Source organism: Solea senegalensis, linkage group LG4 (genome assembly GCF_019176455.1).
Source record: "Solea senegalensis isolate Sse05_10M linkage group LG4, IFAPA_SoseM_1, whole genome shotgun sequence".
Taxonomy (NCBI): Eukaryota; Metazoa; Chordata; class Actinopteri; order Pleuronectiformes; family Soleidae; genus Solea; species Solea senegalensis.
In genome coordinates, this window is record NC_058024.1 from 25,113,421 (window position 1) to 25,132,883 (window position 19,463).

Here is a 19,463-nt window from a genome sequence, read left to right on the forward strand (position 1 = left end):
AGTAGACCAGCAGCTCCTGTGTTCCAGCAAGCTAAAATGACTGTTTTTTTCTATGGACTATGGGAGCGATTTACAAACTTGAGTTTCTGGATGCAAAAATACTGCTAATACAGTAAAGCAGGACACATATTTTTAAAATATCGTAAACTTAAGAAGGCTTAGAGTTTGTTCAGTTGAGATTGGACAGTTCAAAATACACCTGGACAGAGACAAAACAAGGAATCAAAGCAGGAATCTTCTTACTGTGAGGTGCCAGTGTTTACCATCATAATTCATCCTGTAAATGGTGGAATTACTTGTGAAACTGTGCAGAAAAAAACACACACAAAAGCCTTAAAAGTTTCCTTAGTTTTTTTTCTTTATTAGCCGAGCAAACAAGAAAGAATCAAACACACAACCATCAGAGACGTGAAACATAAACGTGACTCACTGCATCCTTTAAGGCAAAAATAATTAGTTGAGTCCTCACACAACCAAGAACAGGAAAATAAATGTTTTTTAAAAAGAGGAAGACGGTGAAAAACGACTCCTCGTTCACCTGCGACTCATTTAAACATCAGATCAGATACAGCAGAAATAAGTCAAAGGTTTTGTTTGTTTTTGTTCAGTTTCACCTCAGTTTCAACCAACTGCTGAGAGCAAACCGTGGAATTAAACAGTGTTAGTAACACATGAGAAACAAGTCCAAGGCTTGTGAATGATTGATCGAGTAGTAATCGACAACTAATCGATTTCAATGTTTTTTTTCTGTGATTTCCAGCTTCTTTTATTTATCTTTTGCTTATTTTCTGGTTTCTTTGCTCCAAATGAAAAAGAAATCATTAAAAGTGTGAATGTGGACAAAACGAGACATTGGAGAACATCATCTTCTGACATTTTATGGATGGATTATTGGTTAGTTGTTGTTTGTACACAGTGGCGACTGCTTGTTGTGGTCGTTAACGTTGATTTAAGACCTGCAGGTGAGGGACGGCTTGGACAATTCCCGTTTCATTTAAATTCATTGTGATGTGTCAGCATCTTAAAAAGATCCCGTTTTAACCAAAACCAAAGTGATTGTGACAGAATGATGGACAAACTGTCATGTGACGTTATTTCATGGTTCGTGCAGCTTCTTATTAGGGATGAGCTGACATGATATCGGTCCGATATCGGTCCAAATCACTAGACTGGATATCAGACAGATAAAAATGTGGCAGAAGATGTTTTTTCCCACTTTATGGGAGAAGAATTACGTCTTGGTTTAAAAGCTCAACAATGACTGTAATGGACGGATATCTGGTTTGTGATATCAGTCACAAAAAAGCAGTATCGTGCCATCCCTTCTTATCATTTAAATGTGAGCTCAATTTCTGCTTAAAGTCTGAAACATTTAGTTTTTTTCCCAAACCTCAAAAAGATCACGTCTTGTTTTGTCCCCAAACCAAAATCAAGCAGTTTTTAAACATTTCTTTACAATATGAAACCAAAGAAACAAGAACATATTCACATTTAAGAAGCTGGAAGCTCAAGAGAACGTGTTTTAATTATTAAAAAACACACTCAAATCAATAATTGATTCATCTCTGCACTTTAAAGTTAGCAAAAAAATCCAAGAACAGTGGCATTAAATAAAAAGTCTGTGTTCTCCAGTGATTCCGACTCATGACGCGCACCAAACGGCTCGAGCGTCCAATTAAATAACAATCAGGCTCCGTGGTTTTTTCTGCGTTTGGATCACGTGTCGACGCAGTCCGTGACGCAGAAACACACACGTGTAACACAACGAGAGAGAAATGAGTCCAAATGAATTAACTACAGCATTTTATCTGCATGGATTTTAAAGCTGATAAAGATTCAGGATTTTATTTAAGTGAGGTTGTCTGAGGTAGAGCAAAGTGGCCGTGTTTAGGGACAAGAGATCAAACTCATTCTAACTTAATAAAACTTCTTTGTCAACTTAAATCTATGATTTCTTAAGAATCTGCTAATTGCTTTATTTCACTGGTTTCACAGACTTTTCCCACAGGAAACTGAACTTTGTTTTTGCGTCACTGCACATAAGGAGCTGATGGTCTACAGCGGCCTCCATTAGTAAATCTGTGTTAATGAGGTAAATCTGAAAAAAGGTTTTCAAACACTGAAGTCACAAAATAACATTAATGAGCTCACTGACGGAGGCGGCAGAGAGTGTCATGACGTAAACTCACGGTGTGGGAGAGTCAGTCACACAAACGTCAGTTTCACGTTGGAAAAGACCGTCTAGCAGTTAAATAAAGCAGTGAACATGAATTCATAGACTTAAAGTGCTAAAATCAGTTTCATTTCTGTTGTCCCCAGTGTCAGACATGTTTTCACAGACCTCACGCTCGACGACTTCTCAGCACGTGGAGCAAACGCAGAGCTACATCAAAAATCCTGAACTGTCCCTTTATCTATCACAATCCATCCGACGTTATTATTATTATTCTCATTATTGATATCCCGGTGAAATTCATCACAATATACAAAAACAGCCCAGAGTTGCTCATATATACACACACACACACACACACAGACATGACTTTTAATGTGAAGGAGCTCCGGATTATCTACAGTAATCGCTCGTCACTATTTTACACCCCTGAGGAGTTTAATGACCTGAGACGTTTCCTTCCTGATACTAATCTTTTCTCACTGTGTAACCACTAAACCTTTGGTAGAAAAATAAACATGGCTCCCTTCTTTGTCATCTTCTGTGCTTTCTGGATGAGAGTGGAGATGATATGTCTGGAGCGTCCGAGCGGCTCCGAAAGAGGAATGTTAGAAGTAAAGTTGGATCACGACCGAGCTGACGTCAGCTGAAAGAAAACAATCGCTGAAGCCGCAGAGTAAAAAGCTTTGTTGAATCTGTTCCATAAACCTGTCAAACCAGGTCTTTGTTCAGCTCATTGGAAGAAAAACAAGTGGGACAGTGGAGTAAGGACAACATCAAACACAAAGAGTTTCCCGATCATTAAACTGCATCTTGAGATGGACATTTAAAAAAAAACACACACATCCTAATGTAATGTAATGAATGACTGACCTCTGACCCGGAGGAACATAAGCAGCACCAACCTGCCAGCGATCCTCACCGTGAGGGTGTGGATCAAAACCAGTACTAAAGTGGTACCAGATCCTCATTGGTTAGTACCCAAGTATCAAAAATCATCTGGATAAATAGTACCGCAATCTATATTTATGTTTTATTTGTTCAAACTTCTCTGAAGAACGGTCAAACACAGACTGGCATAATCTGACTCTGAATCCTTTACAGCTAAAGTTCACGTCACATGATTTCAGAGTTGAGGAATCGTGTCAGAGCAGTATATAAGAGACTCTTGAAATAGAATGAAGGAGGCTAAATTAAGCTTGACTTCATGTCTACAGGTTCAACCACTGAACAAACAACAAGTCATGAATTCATGTTACTGACTGGGTGGTTGGACCGAGGTGAGACCAGGTTTAACGCTTCTGTTACCGTCCTGTCGTCACCATACTATTACCATCGCTCGTACACCGTTTGTGATATCTCGAGAAATAGAGTCATTACGGTAGCCCCTCTGAACGACCGCCCAATCACAGACAAAGATTCACCGGTGCGTCACATCTTCTCACTACTTTGATACCTAAACGCTTGAATAACTGCCAGATATGGAAAGTGAAAGTTATCTTGGAGAAAGGAAGCAGAAGAACTCACAGCCACAAAATCCAAGTAAATCCAGACGGCCTCATTTTCATGACACGGTTCATTGTGCGTTCCAGTTGTAGTCGGACGTTGGAATTGTACAGCGGTGACAGTTACAGTTAAAACACTCTGCTACTTTTACTGTTTCTTTTCACATTCATTCGGTTGTTCACATACTACTGTTCAAATGTTTATGCGTTAACATTGTTGCTATGCTGCTGAGAGTGTAAAAGTGTTGGTATTTGTAACAATGGCTAACAACGGTTAGCCTGACATACTGTATGTTTGAGTGCTCCAGTGCAGCATTATTTAACTTTTACTGAAGAAACAATTCTTTGCTTTAAGGTTTTGTGATAATGACAGCAGGCTTGATATTGCAATTTTAGTTTCTGAAGTTTGGCTGCACAGTGAAGAAGAATGTTTTATGTAAAAAAACAGCTATAAAATGGATAGAAAAATATGGTTTTACATCAGAAAAGTTAGACATGTACTAGATTTATAAAATAGTTTTATAAACTCTTGGGGCAGCCCATGGCGGACAGGAATAGGGCTTGTAACCAGAGCGTTGCCGATTTGTATCCCCACCAGGTCAAGGGCTGTGGTACCCCTGAGCAAGGCACCCAATCCCCATGTGCTAATTGTTAAGTGGACACTCTAAATTGTCCCAAGCCCAGATATATGGGAGGGTTGTGTCAGAAAAGGGCCTCCCATGTAGAAAATCTTTAGCAAATCAAATCAAATGTGGATAATCCACTGTAGCGACCCCTAAAGAAGAAGAAGAAGCCAAAAGAAAAAAGAAGAAAGAAAAAAAACCTTTTTAAACACAAACCTGGTGAAAGTAAAACATGCACAGCAAAATTCATGGGGTCATTTTTCACACTGACAAACACTGAATTGTGACACAAAAGCGCAGACGTGTGCAGAAACAAACAAATAATTCAATAAATTCAACTTTTTTGTGTGTTTACCCCACAAACCTTTCAAGAGAAGAAAACGGAGTGGAAAAACTGAGAAGTCGAGCAGACAAGGAGAGGAAGTAAGTGAAGCGTACCTCTAAACTCAACAGTCGGCAAGTAAATCTACCACAAGAGGAAGTAGATTACGAGATTAAGAGTGGAGAGAAACTGATGAATGCAGATCAGCTGACAATATCAAAAGACGTTCTCCACTATCGTCTCAGAAAAGGATCGAAGGCTTCAATAAAAATCTGTCAGAACAGAAACGTTTTTACAAACTCAGTGATTTGACAATCGTCGGATGTTTTCTCAGTTTCCAAAATTTAGACATCACACCCACCCGTATCGTCTCTCGGACCAGTTTAGAGGCGACTGAAACGTCAGCACCACCTTCGAGTGTCAATTCACAAACCTGCTGCGTTGAGCAGGTGCTGGTGCGAGGAGCTCGGTGGGCTCCTCAGAAGTTCTGCTGCTGCCGTTTCTTTGCCTCGATGGCGTCCATGATGGGCTGCCTCTTGGACTGGTAGCGCTGACGGATCTCCTCAATCTCCTGCTCCATCTGAGGGTCCAGGGAGGCGAGTCTCAGCCGCAGCTCCTCCACCGACCACGTGCTGACCTAAACAGACACACATGAGGCATCATATTAATGTTTTTATAGGGTACCTTGCTCAGGGGTAACCCGAGCCCTTTGACCTGGTGGCAACCCTCCAGTTATAAGCCAAGTTCCTTTCCACTTGGCCATGGGCTGCCCCAAATCTAAGAGCTGACATTATGGCACATTTCCACCGGCTCTGATTAGGTCGCATCTCCGCTACAAAAAAAGTACCTACTTAATGTGGGCGGAGTCATCACTGCACGGCTGAGTGAAACTGCAATGACTAGTGACTTTACTTCTGTAGTTGTTGGAGATTAACCCATGTTTTTAGGATTGTTCAGTAGTTTTAACTGATCTACAATTTGCCACTGTTCGGCTTGATTTCTGTCCATTATTACATTACATGTCATTTAGCAGACGCTTTTATCCAAAGTGACTTACAAAAGTGCATTTAAACATTTGGGTAATGTAATGTAATGTAATGTAATGTAATTTCTGTCCACACGTCTCCAGAGCACAGCCTCCTACTCCACAGACTACAGCGGCAGCGGTCTGTGATGCTGCTCGCCATCAGCGGCGCTGTCCCTAAATACACCACTCCACTTCAAAAGACTCCTGTTAAATATAGAGGTTTCCCTGGTAGTTATTGGACATTAACCCAAGTTTTAAGGATAATTAAGTAGTTTTAAGTGATCTACAGTTCGGCGCTGTTCGGCTTGATTTGTGTGTGGGACGTCTCTTCCTGTGACGGGACCCTGGCCAGTCAGCGGCCGGCAGTCTGACCAATCATCGCATAGTACCTACTACTAAGCACGCTTGGAACCTCGCCGGAGCAGGTACTAAAAATACTACCTGGTACCAGGTACTATGCTAGTGGAAACACTACTCAAACCGTGGCGTGGCAAGGCGAGTAGAGCCGGTGGAAATGTGCCATTAGAGAACGGCCTGAAGCTTACGAATACTGAAAATACTGCCTGTGTTCAAGGACAAAAAAAGAAAATTTCAACACCTACAATTCTCTGTAATTGCGACTTCAGAAAAGTGCTTTAGAAGTAGTGATGGCACAATGCTACTTTTCGTGTCCAAATCAACTGATACCAATAACAGTCCGATAGAGTCATTTTAGACCATTTAAACGAAACAGAAACATAATTCTCCAACTGTGGAACAAATATTCTTCTCCCACAAAGAAGGTACAGTAAGGTACACATTTTTTCCATTAGGAATAGTACCAAAAAATTCAGCCGTTTCCATTCTGTTGGCACCCTTCCCTTGGGGTACAAGAGTAACCCCAACTTTCATGGGTTCTAAATAAATGAAGGTAACTTCCGCCCAAGAAGTTACCTGGCCGAAGTGGAGTTTAAAGAGGGATAAAGGTGGAGAAAGCTACGTTAAGAGCTCCATCCACGTTCAGTGCTTAATGCACTTTGTTCTCTATGTAGTCTTGCAATATATTGATTATCACAGAATCGTTGTATCGTGATATTATTGGTATCGTGGACCGTGAGATACCCTGTGATACCCACCCCTAGTGAAACATGTGATACACAGAATTTTTTGTTTTACATTTTTATCTTAGGTCTTAAGAGTCAGTGTAACTTCAGAACAGGGGCAGTAATCAACAGGAAGTGACCTCAGAGCTGCATATGAAGGTGCAAATCCTTGTGTACTAATAATGACTTCATTTCTGTGTGCACAGATAATCTCATGACTTGAAATCAATACATAATCTCATGACTTGAAATCAATCGGCACCGAGTCCATTAAGGACACTTAAGAAAATCTTTAACCACCTAAAAATACTTCACGCATGAACGGCGCGAACTAAGGTGTCTGAAAAGTGAATCTATTTCAGACACTTTCAAATGCTGCAGAGATTGACATTTATTCCTCCCCTCTCTCTCTCTGAGGGTTTCATAGGGACCTGTCTCCTGCTTCAGCTTCTCCCTGAGGGGTTTACCCCCCTCTTGCCTTTTACCAGCAGCACTTCCCTCCCGGGCTATTTATTACCCACAATCAATGGAGCTAAAATAACACTGGCGTCCTGGACCAGTTGTCAGAGAACGGACATAGGTCCTCCAACAGGACGACACCGGGGTCAAAGTAACCTCCAATCATTTTTTAGAAAATAGTTTGTTTCAATGATGTGAAACTGGTTCAGAGCTACGAGTAAAAATTATCTGGAATGATTGATCCTCTCCAAAACTAAACATAGAAACTTTTAGCTTATACATATACATACATTTTGTGTTTACTGCGTCGTAATTAGGTTTTGTTGGAAAGCAATTGACGTTTCGTGTTTTGTTAAATTTCAAGTCAATCGTTAAATATGAATGATTTGATCATCAAATGAAAATGTGTCGTTCTCCAAAAGTCCAAATTTGATTCTGCTTCAGCTCGTTTGTTTGCTTTGAAGATGTTCCCACAGTTTGTGACTGACATTAGACATAATCTAAAAACATTAGTTGCAATTGTTACTCAATTTAACATGACCTTCCTTAACTTTATTTCCCTTTAAATAAATAAATACAACCCTGAACAATGATAAAGGATTCTGGGGTTTGTAAAAATTTGGTTTTCATTCAGGTTTTGTTTTCTTTGAAGAGGTTTTCTCAGATTGTGACTTTTCCTTTACAATCCTGACATTTGTATGTCAAATAATCAAAGTATTAAGCCCTTTGTCCGCCTATGGTCCCAGCTCACCTAGCCTTGGCACGTCATGGTTCACTCTGATCAATCAGTGGTCAGCAGTCTGACGACGTCACACCTAGTACCTACTCAGTGCGCTTGGAACCTCGCCAGAGCAGGTACTAGAAAAAGTACCTGGTAGCAGGTACTATCACTAGTGGGAACATAACTTACCTGTGTTGTGGCGAGGTCAGGCGAGCCGGTGGAAACCCGCCACTACACTCAACATAAAAAACGCAATAAATACAAAACAGAAATGACGTTGTCAACACTGTTGTTGTTAAAACACACAGTAACAGATATTAGATTCAGAACGTCGTCATAAAGAACCTATAAAAACACAAAAGAAATAGAATATTACTTATAGAAATCAGTTAACTGTTTCCAGTCGACTGTAGCAGCTGCAGGGTTTTGTCTGACAAGTACTTGAAAAGAAAAACACAAAAACACTTAACATTAAACATTTAGCATTGGAGCTAACAGCTGACAAAGAGTCTGCTCTCATGCTCGCTCAGTCTTCCACAAACACACGAGCTGATCTAAAAGAAAACACAAGTGTGAAACTCAAAAACAAAACTGAAATGAACGAGCTCAGAGTGGTTGTAAAAAGAGAGAGGAGGTATATTGCTTGTGGAGGTACATTGTTTTTCCTGAAAAATGCAAGAAAGTGATTTGAAAAATCTACTTTCACTTCATAAAATACTTATGTATTGATTTCCTGTATCCAAGAGACTGCTGTACTTGGCAGCTTAATCAAACTGTCTGGATCACAGTATGGTCATTGTCATCACTTCCTTTTAGGGCTGCAAACGATACAACAATTCTGTGATAATCAATATTTTGCGAGACAATACATCACAAGGTCCAACTGTAGAAAACAAAACGTTAACGTGGAAAGTTAAAAGTGCAGGATTTCTATTTATTCACAACATAGAAATCTCGTAATGTAGCTTTCTCCACCATCACCCCGCTGTAAACTCCCTCTTCTTCAGCCAGGTAACTTCCACCCAAGTTTAACCTCATTCATTTGAGCAGTGCCGCCAACAGGAGACATGAAGTAGTGACTCCCGGCGAGCGAAACTGGCAGAGACTATTTACTTTAGAGCTCCTTAATTAATGTCAATATTTGCCCTAGTATATCTATAATCGTATAGAGGCAGGACTACGATATATCACCAAATCAATATTTTTGCTTCCATGTTTTTTTCTGACTTCTCAACTGAAACGTGGTGAATTCGGGGCTGAAGTCACTCCCAGTTCCAAGTTTGGATGAAAATGGAAGGAACAACTTCTGTTGAGGTTTACAAGTCAATATGAAATAGTCTGACAACAAGTGGCTCACGGAAAGCTCAGTAACCAGGTCTGACCATAAGGGCTTAACATTCTGAGATCATGTGTAAGATAAGGCCTACTGGAGATGAGAGAGAGGGAGGGAGGATGAAAGGACAAAGGACACAGGAGACACAGAATAAAACCAACAGAGGGGAAGAATATAAATATAGAAAAGGGGAGAGGGTGGAGTGGAGCCAATGAAGGGGATTGGTTGCTCAACTTGCCCTCATTAATAATGAAGGTTAGTGGTTTGTACCACCACGTGTTCAAAGACGCACGGTCAAAGCACATCAATGGATGAAAGAAAAAGACACTAAATATCAGCGTTTGTCCAGCGATCGTGATCTGACGTTTCTTTTTTTACCTTGATAACAGAGCTAAACAACATACCACTTCAACAGAGACTATATAAACTACTGCTTCATTTGTCTATAACGTGTCAATAAACAGGGGCCAAAATATTGAAAATATAACTTGCCTGTTGTACGCATTTGTTGATACAACATATCTACAGCAATATGTTGTCCTTCCAGTTACTTGGACAAGACCATAAGTTGATTGTGATGAATCTTCATTATCATGATAATCGTAAATAATAAGCATGGAAAAATTTGGCTGCCACCATACAAACACTGCTACTTTTACCGTAAATGGCACTTCTGTCATATTTGTTTCACAGTGTTTGTGTGTGTAAAGTACCACATGGAGTGTTGTTGTCAATAGATATTGCTAAAAAAATGGCTAACAATGACCAGCCATGACTTCGCGACTGGAAAGCGGTGAACTCATGGGTCACGTCGCTCACGGTTGCGACTTCTGATGGGAATGGAACGCAGTATAAATCACAATAATACCAACATCAGGCCTGCCCACGTTTGAAACGCAACGTTATTTAAATGCAATTTTAAATGTTAATGCACCCTCAACACCTTTGCTGCCAACATTATTATTTTATGATTTCTTGTGGTGACACTAATCACAACAAAGGTAAAAGATGATTAATGGAGCTTTGGCAAAGGAAATGTCTAAAATTCAAATATTTAACAGAGGAGTCTGGTGTATTTAGCGACAGCACTGCTGAAAGCCGCCGATCGGGAGTCGAATCACAACCCGTTCAGTGACTGTGTCCAACGGAAAAAAGCTGCCGTTTTCTGTCCCAGAAAACGACATTAACAAACACCTGGAATACAGCAGAATACAAAAATAGCAGAGTAGACAGATCTAAAATTAAACACGGTCGTCAGGACGGCGTCAACAAATAAGCTGCCTCAAAGTATTAAAGACCCTGAAGAAATTAGCTTTTATCCCCACATTTGCAAGTATAATGGAATTTTCACTTCCACTGTTGATGAGACGTGATAAAATCCAACTTTCTTTGCGCAGGTATTGTCTCCATGTCCAAACCTGAGACACATCCCCTAAGGCCAAGACGACTTTAAGTGATTAACATTACATTATGTGTTTACATTTTGTATTTAATGAAATTGTAGTCCTTTTTTACTGCTGTGCATTAGCTCAAACTCAAATTGGCTTTTTTACTTTTCAATTACTAAATTAATCAGCAACTATTCTGCTAATAATTTAGCAGAATAGTTCTGCAACTTCTGCTTCTTAAATATTATGATTTCTTATTTATTTCCTCCTCCATAACTGTGATAAATTTTTAAAGGACATAACTGTAAAACAGTGTTTAATTGTGTGTAAAAATTATTATTTTAAATGAAGTATAAGTGTGTTTGTAGCAGTGATACAAATTCCGAGGTTACATCTTGTTAGCTGCTCCCGTTAGCTCAACACCCTGTGAATCCTGCATGACTTCCACTAGCTCTCATGTGCTCGAGTTTAGAAAATTTGAGTGATCGAGGAATAAATAATACCATGAAATATTCAAAAAGCATTTTTGCTAGAAATGCCAAGGTATTGTTTTCTTTATTAATGATGCAAATTAAATAACATTTTTAATAATTTTTACATTGGAACATTGGAAAAACATATTTAAAATGATAACTGTGTGATCTTTGTGCAGATTTGTGAGAAACAAAGATGTTCTCTTTCTTTCGTCTGTAGATCAAGACAATAATTAATCTAAAATTATATTTTGGTTTGACAAATATTGCACCTCCTGCAATTTGAAAATCGCAGTAGGCCGTGTTGCGATTTCAATAAAATGTCGATTAATTGTTCAGCCATACACAGCGATGGAGTGTAGATGGTAATGTGCAATGTGTGATACGACACATCTGCTACATGTAGTTGTCACAGTGATAAAAGGTAGACCTATTGAAAACAACACGTGTGTGTGTGTATTTTCTGCTCTGAATGTATTAAAGATTGAGGGAAACATGAGTGAAAGTCAGGGTCAGCCGGTGGTCACCTGTCACTGTCTGTTAATGTCACATCTTCAAATGAACACTGACACAGATCTGAATCGCGGTACATGTGTGTGTCACACTCACACACACACACACAATTAGACAACAACTAAACACTATTTCCTAACACAGAAATGAACATTTCACAGTGTTTTACCACCACAATAATGATGATTCTGCGCTCTTTTTTAAAAAAATAATCACCACCATCAGCACCTTCTGAACATCTACAGCATGAACAGGCAGTGCTGTGGGCTGGTGAGAGAAACCACCTCACATTTAAAAAGGTCACATATTTAATATTTAATTCCAGCAGCAGCCATTTGTCCTGCTTAAATGTCCTGGAGCGAGACCAACGGCCTCGGCTTTCTAACTCACTGCTGCTGCCGGGAAACGTAAAAGGCACTCAGAGCATTTCTCACCTCGATTTATAACAACAATACAGAGTGGAATTTACTCATGAAAGAAAAGACTTCAGATAAGGGGTTCTTAAATGTTTTAGGAGGCTGTTCCTGAATTCCTCCACACATGAGAGGTTTCTACAGAGAAGGACCCGGAGATCCAGTCCGACACACCTGAGGAAGTTTTGACCTGGAATTTTTATTGTGAAGTTTTAACATTATTTACATTATTTTTTAACATATTTTTAACATTCAACCAATCTATATTATCTGGCTTTACATCAAGCTTGGTTCTTAAACTGGGCTAATCTACTTGACATGGGGCTTTAAGTAGAGCTGGGCAATAAAAACAAAATCTCAGGTTTTCTCACATCAAACAAGTTTAACTTTTATTTTGTTTTTATTTTCCCTTGTGTGAGTTGAACAAAACTTCGCCTTAGGGTTAAAGTGCCACAAAAAAAGCAAACCTTCGACTGGCTTTAAACAATATCTTATCTGAACGACCAGAGCCCAAAGGGCGCATGAGCAGTGGAAGTTAAAGAGAAGACCAATTTTCATGAAAAACTAATTAGAAACAAATGCAAATTATTTGATAAATTTGATTTATCGCCCGGTCCTGGCTTTAAGACTAATTTTTTTAAAATAGAGTGAGAAACAATGAACTTTCCAGTGTCATGGTTTAGTCTGAGTATGATACACAACAACAACATGTTTGTGTCTTTCCGAGTCTGGTAATGTCAGACTGCTTATGCTTCGGTCAACCAGCTAATGTTAGTTTGGCAACTTCAGCAGTGAGAGGTCAACAGAAAAGAGAGCTGTGGTCACATTAATTGCTTTTTACCATCTCTGTGATCTGTCATGGAGGTTTATACAGCTTCATTATGTTAGTCAGTGGTTTCAATATGTATTCCTTGTGACTCACCACTTCAAGGTCTCCTTCACAGGGCAGTTTGCGGTTGTCTGCTTTGTTGTCTCCTCTTCCACCTCCATCATTACGACCATTGGCCTCCTTCTCTTTCTGCTCAAAGTACTCGAGGAAGGACGGCTTCGCCGGCTGCATCGTCTCGTCTCTCCCTGTAAAACACAGCACCAGCGTTTACTTCAAGACAGAAGTGGCACAGGGTTGTTGTACACTCACACAAGCTAAAATCACATAAGCTGCTTTAACACCTGAACATGTGGACACAAATATTCTAAAGAGTCTTTGCTGAGATTCTCCTGCCAGTTCCCAAAACCCTTTTGGCAGGATAGCAGTGCTGTTCACATCCATAGACATGGACAACCGGCAGCATATATACCAGCCCACTCAGCTCTTCAACGGCTGTTTTTATAAAAAGTGGAGACGTTGGACAGATGTCAGTCAGAGACCAAAGATTCTAAGGACAGCAGAGGAGGAGCACCACTATAAAAAAGACTCAAGCTTTGAAGACCGATGGAAAACGACTCACTTCGACACAGTACAGTTATTTTGCATTTCCATTATCGATAGTACCTGGTACATGGTATCTGGCGAGCTTCCAAACGAGCTGAGGCGATACTATGCATGGTGTCGCCAAAGTGCTGGCCACTGATTGGTCAGAGTGTCGTCACAGGAAGAGGCATGAGCAGGAGGTCCGACACAAGAATCAAGCCAAACAATGCCGAACTGTAGATGAGTTAAAAAGACTTAACGATCCTAAAAACGTGGGTTAATCTCCAACACTTACCAAGGAAATGTCACTGACGTTTCAAGGAGCCGTGCAGTGATGACACTATATTGTAATGAAAACACAACCAAAACCGTGCCGGGGCTTGGACCATAAGTGGAAAAGGGGCTAAAGTGATGACTTCATATCAGGTACTGATGTTCATCACGACGCTGACGTGGGCATCCAGATTTGCAGCTTCCCGTTGAGCAAATAACAGGAAACTTAAAAGACATTTAGCTTGCATCAAAAGTGCTCGTTGCCGGTGACAAACAATTATAAAACCTTCATTTTATTTGACAAATATTGTGTTAATTTTCCCTGAAATGTGTCCTTTACTACAGACTGGGAAGCTTTGAATCTGGAAGCACACGGTGGTTTTGAAAGGATCAGACATACTGTACTCAGTCAGTCAGGTTCTGGGATAATTGCTCAATCTCTCACACTGTGAACTATTAACGCTTCAATCTGCCACTGGTAGCTTTCATTTTAATTTCTCAGAAGCTTTTCCTTCCAACATGGCAGTATGCGTAAATCGAGTCATGTGACGTTCAGGTGCTCTTTAATCTTTAGATAAGGTTCTAGTAAGCTGTAGGGCTGCCACGATTAGTCGACTAGTCACGATTATGTCGACTATTAAAATCGTTGACAACTAATTTAATAGTTGACGCGTCTTTTTTTTTTAAACTTTGTTTTCTCTCTCAAAACTGCTGCGGCACCTTCCACTGCCGCATCTGCCTTTCTGTCCTTGACACACATGCGCAGTATCGGTAATCTGGGTCAGCCGTGATGTCACCGGAAGTTATACCAGACGGACTCTGTGGTATTATGGCTACCCGGTGGCAACAGAGCTCAAAAGTGTGGGAGCATTTTAAGAAAGAAAAAGAAAACGGTGTGCAATGCAGTATCTGCAAGACAGAACTTGTCTTTCACGGCAGCACAAGTGCGATGCACGAGCACCTGCTAACTTACTACTTACTCATATTTTTAGCTGTAAACGTTAACATTAGCGATGACGATTGCTCACACATATTTCATGTGTTTTCTGTAACGTTATAACAGTGTAGTAGAGTTGAATACAGTTGTGAGCACAAAATTCACTTTTGTGTTGAGTCCGTGAGACCAAAACTTTAATAATTCCTTAAGTGCCTACCTCATTGTAGCCATGTTTGATGCCAAAGAAAAATGAAAGAAAAACCTTAAGTAGGCCTATTTATTTTTGTGTTGTTTAGGCCAGTGCCTTATCCGTTTACTCAGCTGTTTGCACTTTATGCTACAGTTGTTTGTTGCTACATGCAAATTTCATTAAAGGTTTAATGAACTATCACCTTAATTGTCTTAATTTTTAGTTAGCATATACCTCAAACACTTCAAGCTGAAAGCTTCAGACATTGACAGTGCCACTGAATCAATTACTGCCTACATATCTTTCTGTATTGACTGTATTGTTATACCCCAGAAAACTGTTAAACGATACCCTAATATAAACCATATATTACAAAAGGCATTAAGGAATGCATTAACCGGAAGAAAACAGCCTTCAAGTCTGGAAATAAAGCGGAAGTCCGGGCTGCACAAAAAGACCTTAATCTGCAAATGAGGGCTGCTCGGCAGCAGTACAAAGAACGGGCAGAACAAGATCTGCTAAAATCAAACATAAAGATACTTTGGAACTCTATCAGACAAATGACCAACATGGACATAAAAAGGAAGCCCCTGTTTGCACACAATGAAAGTGAACAATTTGTATATGCGTTTTAATACTGACAATATCAGGGAATGTGCTGCAGTGTTAGAGAATGTAATTTGTAATGTGAACTTGGACAGAATCATAATTGAACCGCACACTGTTACCAAGGTGTTCATACAAACATCAACATACAAACAACCAAAGCAACAGGCCCAAACAACCTGTCTGCTTTTCTTTTAAAAACCTTTGCAGAAGAACTGTCACCAGCCTGGCATAAACTATTCCAGCTCTCTATAGACACATACACAGTTCCAAAACTCTGGAAAACATCTATTATTATTCCAGTACCCAGAAAGGCATGTCCCCAAGAGAACAATGACCAGTGGCCAGTGGCTATTACCTCTAATGTTTTTAAAACAATGGAGAAGCTTATGATAGAGAAACTCCACACAGATGATGAACTAATGCTAGATAAATACCAATTTGCTTACACAAAAAAATTGCACTACACGTGATATTAACAATAATGCACCTCACTCTGAAGCACCTTGATTTTAGTTCTGCTTTTAATCTAATCCAGCCAGATATCATGTTTAGGAAACTAGTTCAGCTAAATGTAAATTCCTTTTTAATCAGGTAGTATCACTCCTTCTTGTCAAACAGGCCACAGCAGGTGAAGTTTAACTCCGCCCTGTCAGATCCAGCAGTGTGCAGTACTGGCGCCCCCCAGGGGTGTGTCAGTTCACCTTTTTTGTTTACATTGTAAACACCAATGACTGCACCAGCTCTGAGCCAAACCAATTTATAGCAACATTTTCAGATGACACTAACCTTCTCAGTTTGCTTACTAAAGAAAGCAATACAAGTGTCCACCAATCTGCTGTGGATACGTTTGTCAATTGGTGCGATTCACACCAACTTCATATTAACACAAGCAAAACTGTGGAAATGCCGGTAGACCCCAGATCAGCTGGAGATCAGAGCCCTGTGGCCATTCATGGTCATGACATCAAGCAGGTGTCTTCCTTTAAATATCTTGGAGTTCATATTGATAATGACCTAAATTGGCGCACACATGTAACAAACAGAATTCACCAGCGTCTCCACTTCATGCGCAGACTTAGAGTGTTTTGGGTCTGTAAAAATATTATGTTCATCTTTTACAGAGCAACAACAGAGTCAGTAGAGAACAATAGAGAACAATAGAGAATTCTTCGATATGGTATTACCAGGTGGATGCTTATGGAAGTAGGTATGAGTGTTTGTAAGGTATGTATGGGAGAACACGTATGGAGAATGGTACTTTTTGCAACTTGCACAGCTCCTTGAGTAGCCTAAATGTTTTACTGTACATTGTCTTGTAATTGTTTTAACCTTGTGCTTGTTTAGTGTTCTGTTGTAACTCTTGCAGCAATTTTCTCTCATCGTCCAAAACAAATTTCTCCTCAGGGAGACAAATGGAGATACTTTGACTTTGGACTAATGATTGTTATATAAGATAACAATAAACTGTATGTTATACATTCAATTTACGTATGATCCGATTAGTCGACAAATCGAAAAAAATAGTCGATGATTAGTCGACTATCAAAATAATGGTTTGTGGCAGCCCTAGTAGGCTGTGAACACGTTTCACCCAGTCTTTGTAAAAATGCCAAATGTACAGACATATTCATGAGTTCCTGTCTGAAAACAACTATATTCTCTTATATAACAAAGACACACAGTAGCACTGAAGCAAAGCCAAACTAACACACCATCCCCTGCTGCTTTCCTCACAGGAGGATGCAGGCTTGGCTGAACTCTTGGGCTGGATGAGTTTAGGATCTCTGTACGAGGTAATAAATTGATCTCTGTGATTAAACATGAGGCTTAACATCTCACCAGAGAGAAAATCAATCAACCAACAGCCAATCCAGTGCCCTCAGTGAATTCCCGATTAACTGTTCAATCAGTTTAAGAGCTGGTTTGGCAGAAAAGAACGTCCTTTCAAAGTTTGCGAGATCAATAACACACACCCTGCTTAATAATAACAGTGGCATATTTTTAATACTTTAAAGTTCTCCTTGACAGGCTGTCAGTTGATTTTATAAAATTTATAAGGAGAGCTTGATTAGATTAATAGAGGGATTTCAACTCCAGGAACACTGGTTTGACCAGGATGTGTCCGTCTGTAACGGAAATAGCATTGGTACATGCACTGCCTGGCCAAAAAAAAAGTCCTTAACTAAGCAAATAGGTAAGGGGTTGCTGCGGCTGGTCAGGTCTAGGTTCAGCAACATTATGTGACCAAAGAATGAGGTCAGCTGACTACCTGAATATAATGAATGACCAGATTATTCCATCAATGCATTTTTCTCTTCCCTGATGACACAGGCATATTCCAAGATGACAATGCCAGGATTCATCAACCCCACTGAGAATCTTTGGGATGTGCTGGAGAAGGCTTTGCTCAGTGGCCCGACTCTCCCATCATCAATATCAATAATCAAGATCTTGGTGAAAAATGAATGCAACACTGGACGGAAATAAATCGCGTCAGACAATCTGTGATAAACAGCTGATTCTGAACAAACTAGTCACAGATGCTGTACAGTTGGTGAGAATAACTTTAGGCGGGGTGTAGGCTGTGCCCATGACGGTGCAGCGCGACGTCATAGGACAATGAACGACGACATTGAACGCAACAGAAAAGAATGGAGGACATCCAGCAGCTCTTTTCGCTGCTCGCTTTGGGGAGTTTGTCTCGATACATTTTTCTACTCTGGCCAGTGATGAAACAGCAAAAATAACAAATGCCGTGCGAGGAATTGCTGACGAGTATGAACCGCTAAATTAAAACAACGGGCAGTTGTCATTACATTGGACAAACTCTTTGTCTGCATCACTAATTTCACCCAGATGGGTCCATGAGTGGAACAAATCACTGAGAGCATCAGCGATGCCCGGAGTTTTGATTCACAACTTTAATAAGCTGTTGTGTTGTTTCCACTCCCACAGGATGTACACAACTGAGAGTGGTCACATTCAGCCACACTGAGAACACAGAGAAAACAGTTTCCATTCTCAAATTTACGGTTTATAAGATTAACCCTCCAACTGTTCATTATGTTTTTTTTTCCAATTTTTGGCATTATGTTACTCCTAAGCCTTGTTTTAATTTCACAGTTAAGTCAAACCAGTGGATGTGGACAATCTTATGTCACACTAAAAGGATATTTAGATAGACTGGTTTATGCATGTACTTTTAATTTATTTATGGCTGATAATCAAGTTATATAAACGGACAAACAATTAATGGAATACAGAGACTGTACCGTAACCATAAGTTTAATATAAAAACTAAGTGTCAATGAGGTGTAGGCGTGATGGATTTCTTTTCTTTTTTTTTTTAACAATCGCAATAACCTGGAACATTCCTAAACCTCAGAGTAAGCAGTCAGAAGACATGACATCCAAGATGATCCACATTTAGCCGAGTTGAAGCTCAGCCCCTCCAGTTCCCCTGCTGAGCCACAGCTGCTAATTCAGAGAATCTCAAAAGTATCCTTGGGGTGCACTAAGTGTTATCTTTAGCTAAGCGCCCCAAAACACAGACCAGTGTATCCACACGTGATATTAAAGTAAGGGCGGCTCAATAACACTTTTTTGGTATCCAGTACCAACACCACATCCCTAAGTATCCATTATAGGTGAACAGGTCCATCATTTTTGCTGATTAATCGGCTGCTGCAGGACAATTAGCAACCTATGGGCGTCATCAGATCATGGCTGCCTCCATCCACCATGTGGAGAAGCAAATTATATGGAGGCTCCAGGGGCCTAGCTGCTAACGGCTTGCAGCACGGCTAGCAAAAATGGTGGAACCATTGCGACATCTGCTCTAGGGATGCACGATTAATATCGACCCTATTTCGACATTGGCAGATATTGGCTTTAAAATGTTTTATCGGATATCGGCAAAAAAACAACAACAATATGACTAATGACTACAACAGTAGGCTAAATAGGCTGCTACCTCCTTGACTTCTATTTTTAGTTCTAATTATTTATGTT

At 40.0% G+C, this 19,463-nt stretch overlaps 1 protein-coding gene across 1 annotated transcript in view; it reads right to left on the minus strand.

The window, feature by feature from the left end:
• Positions 1-4,179: 4,179 nt before the first annotated feature.
• LOC122768189 (serine/threonine-protein kinase 4-like) overlaps positions 4,180-19,463 on the minus strand; it is a 32,682-nt gene continuing 17,398 nt past the window's right edge. The window contains exons 10-11 of the mRNA XM_044024001.1: positions 12,955-13,106; positions 4,180-5,260 (exon numbers count right to left, since the gene is read on the minus strand). Coding sequence (XP_043879936.1) covers positions 5,102-5,260; positions 12,955-13,106 — 311 coding nt within the window. The 3' untranslated portion in view covers positions 4,180-5,101. The remainder of the gene's footprint in view (positions 5,261-12,954; positions 13,107-19,463) is intronic.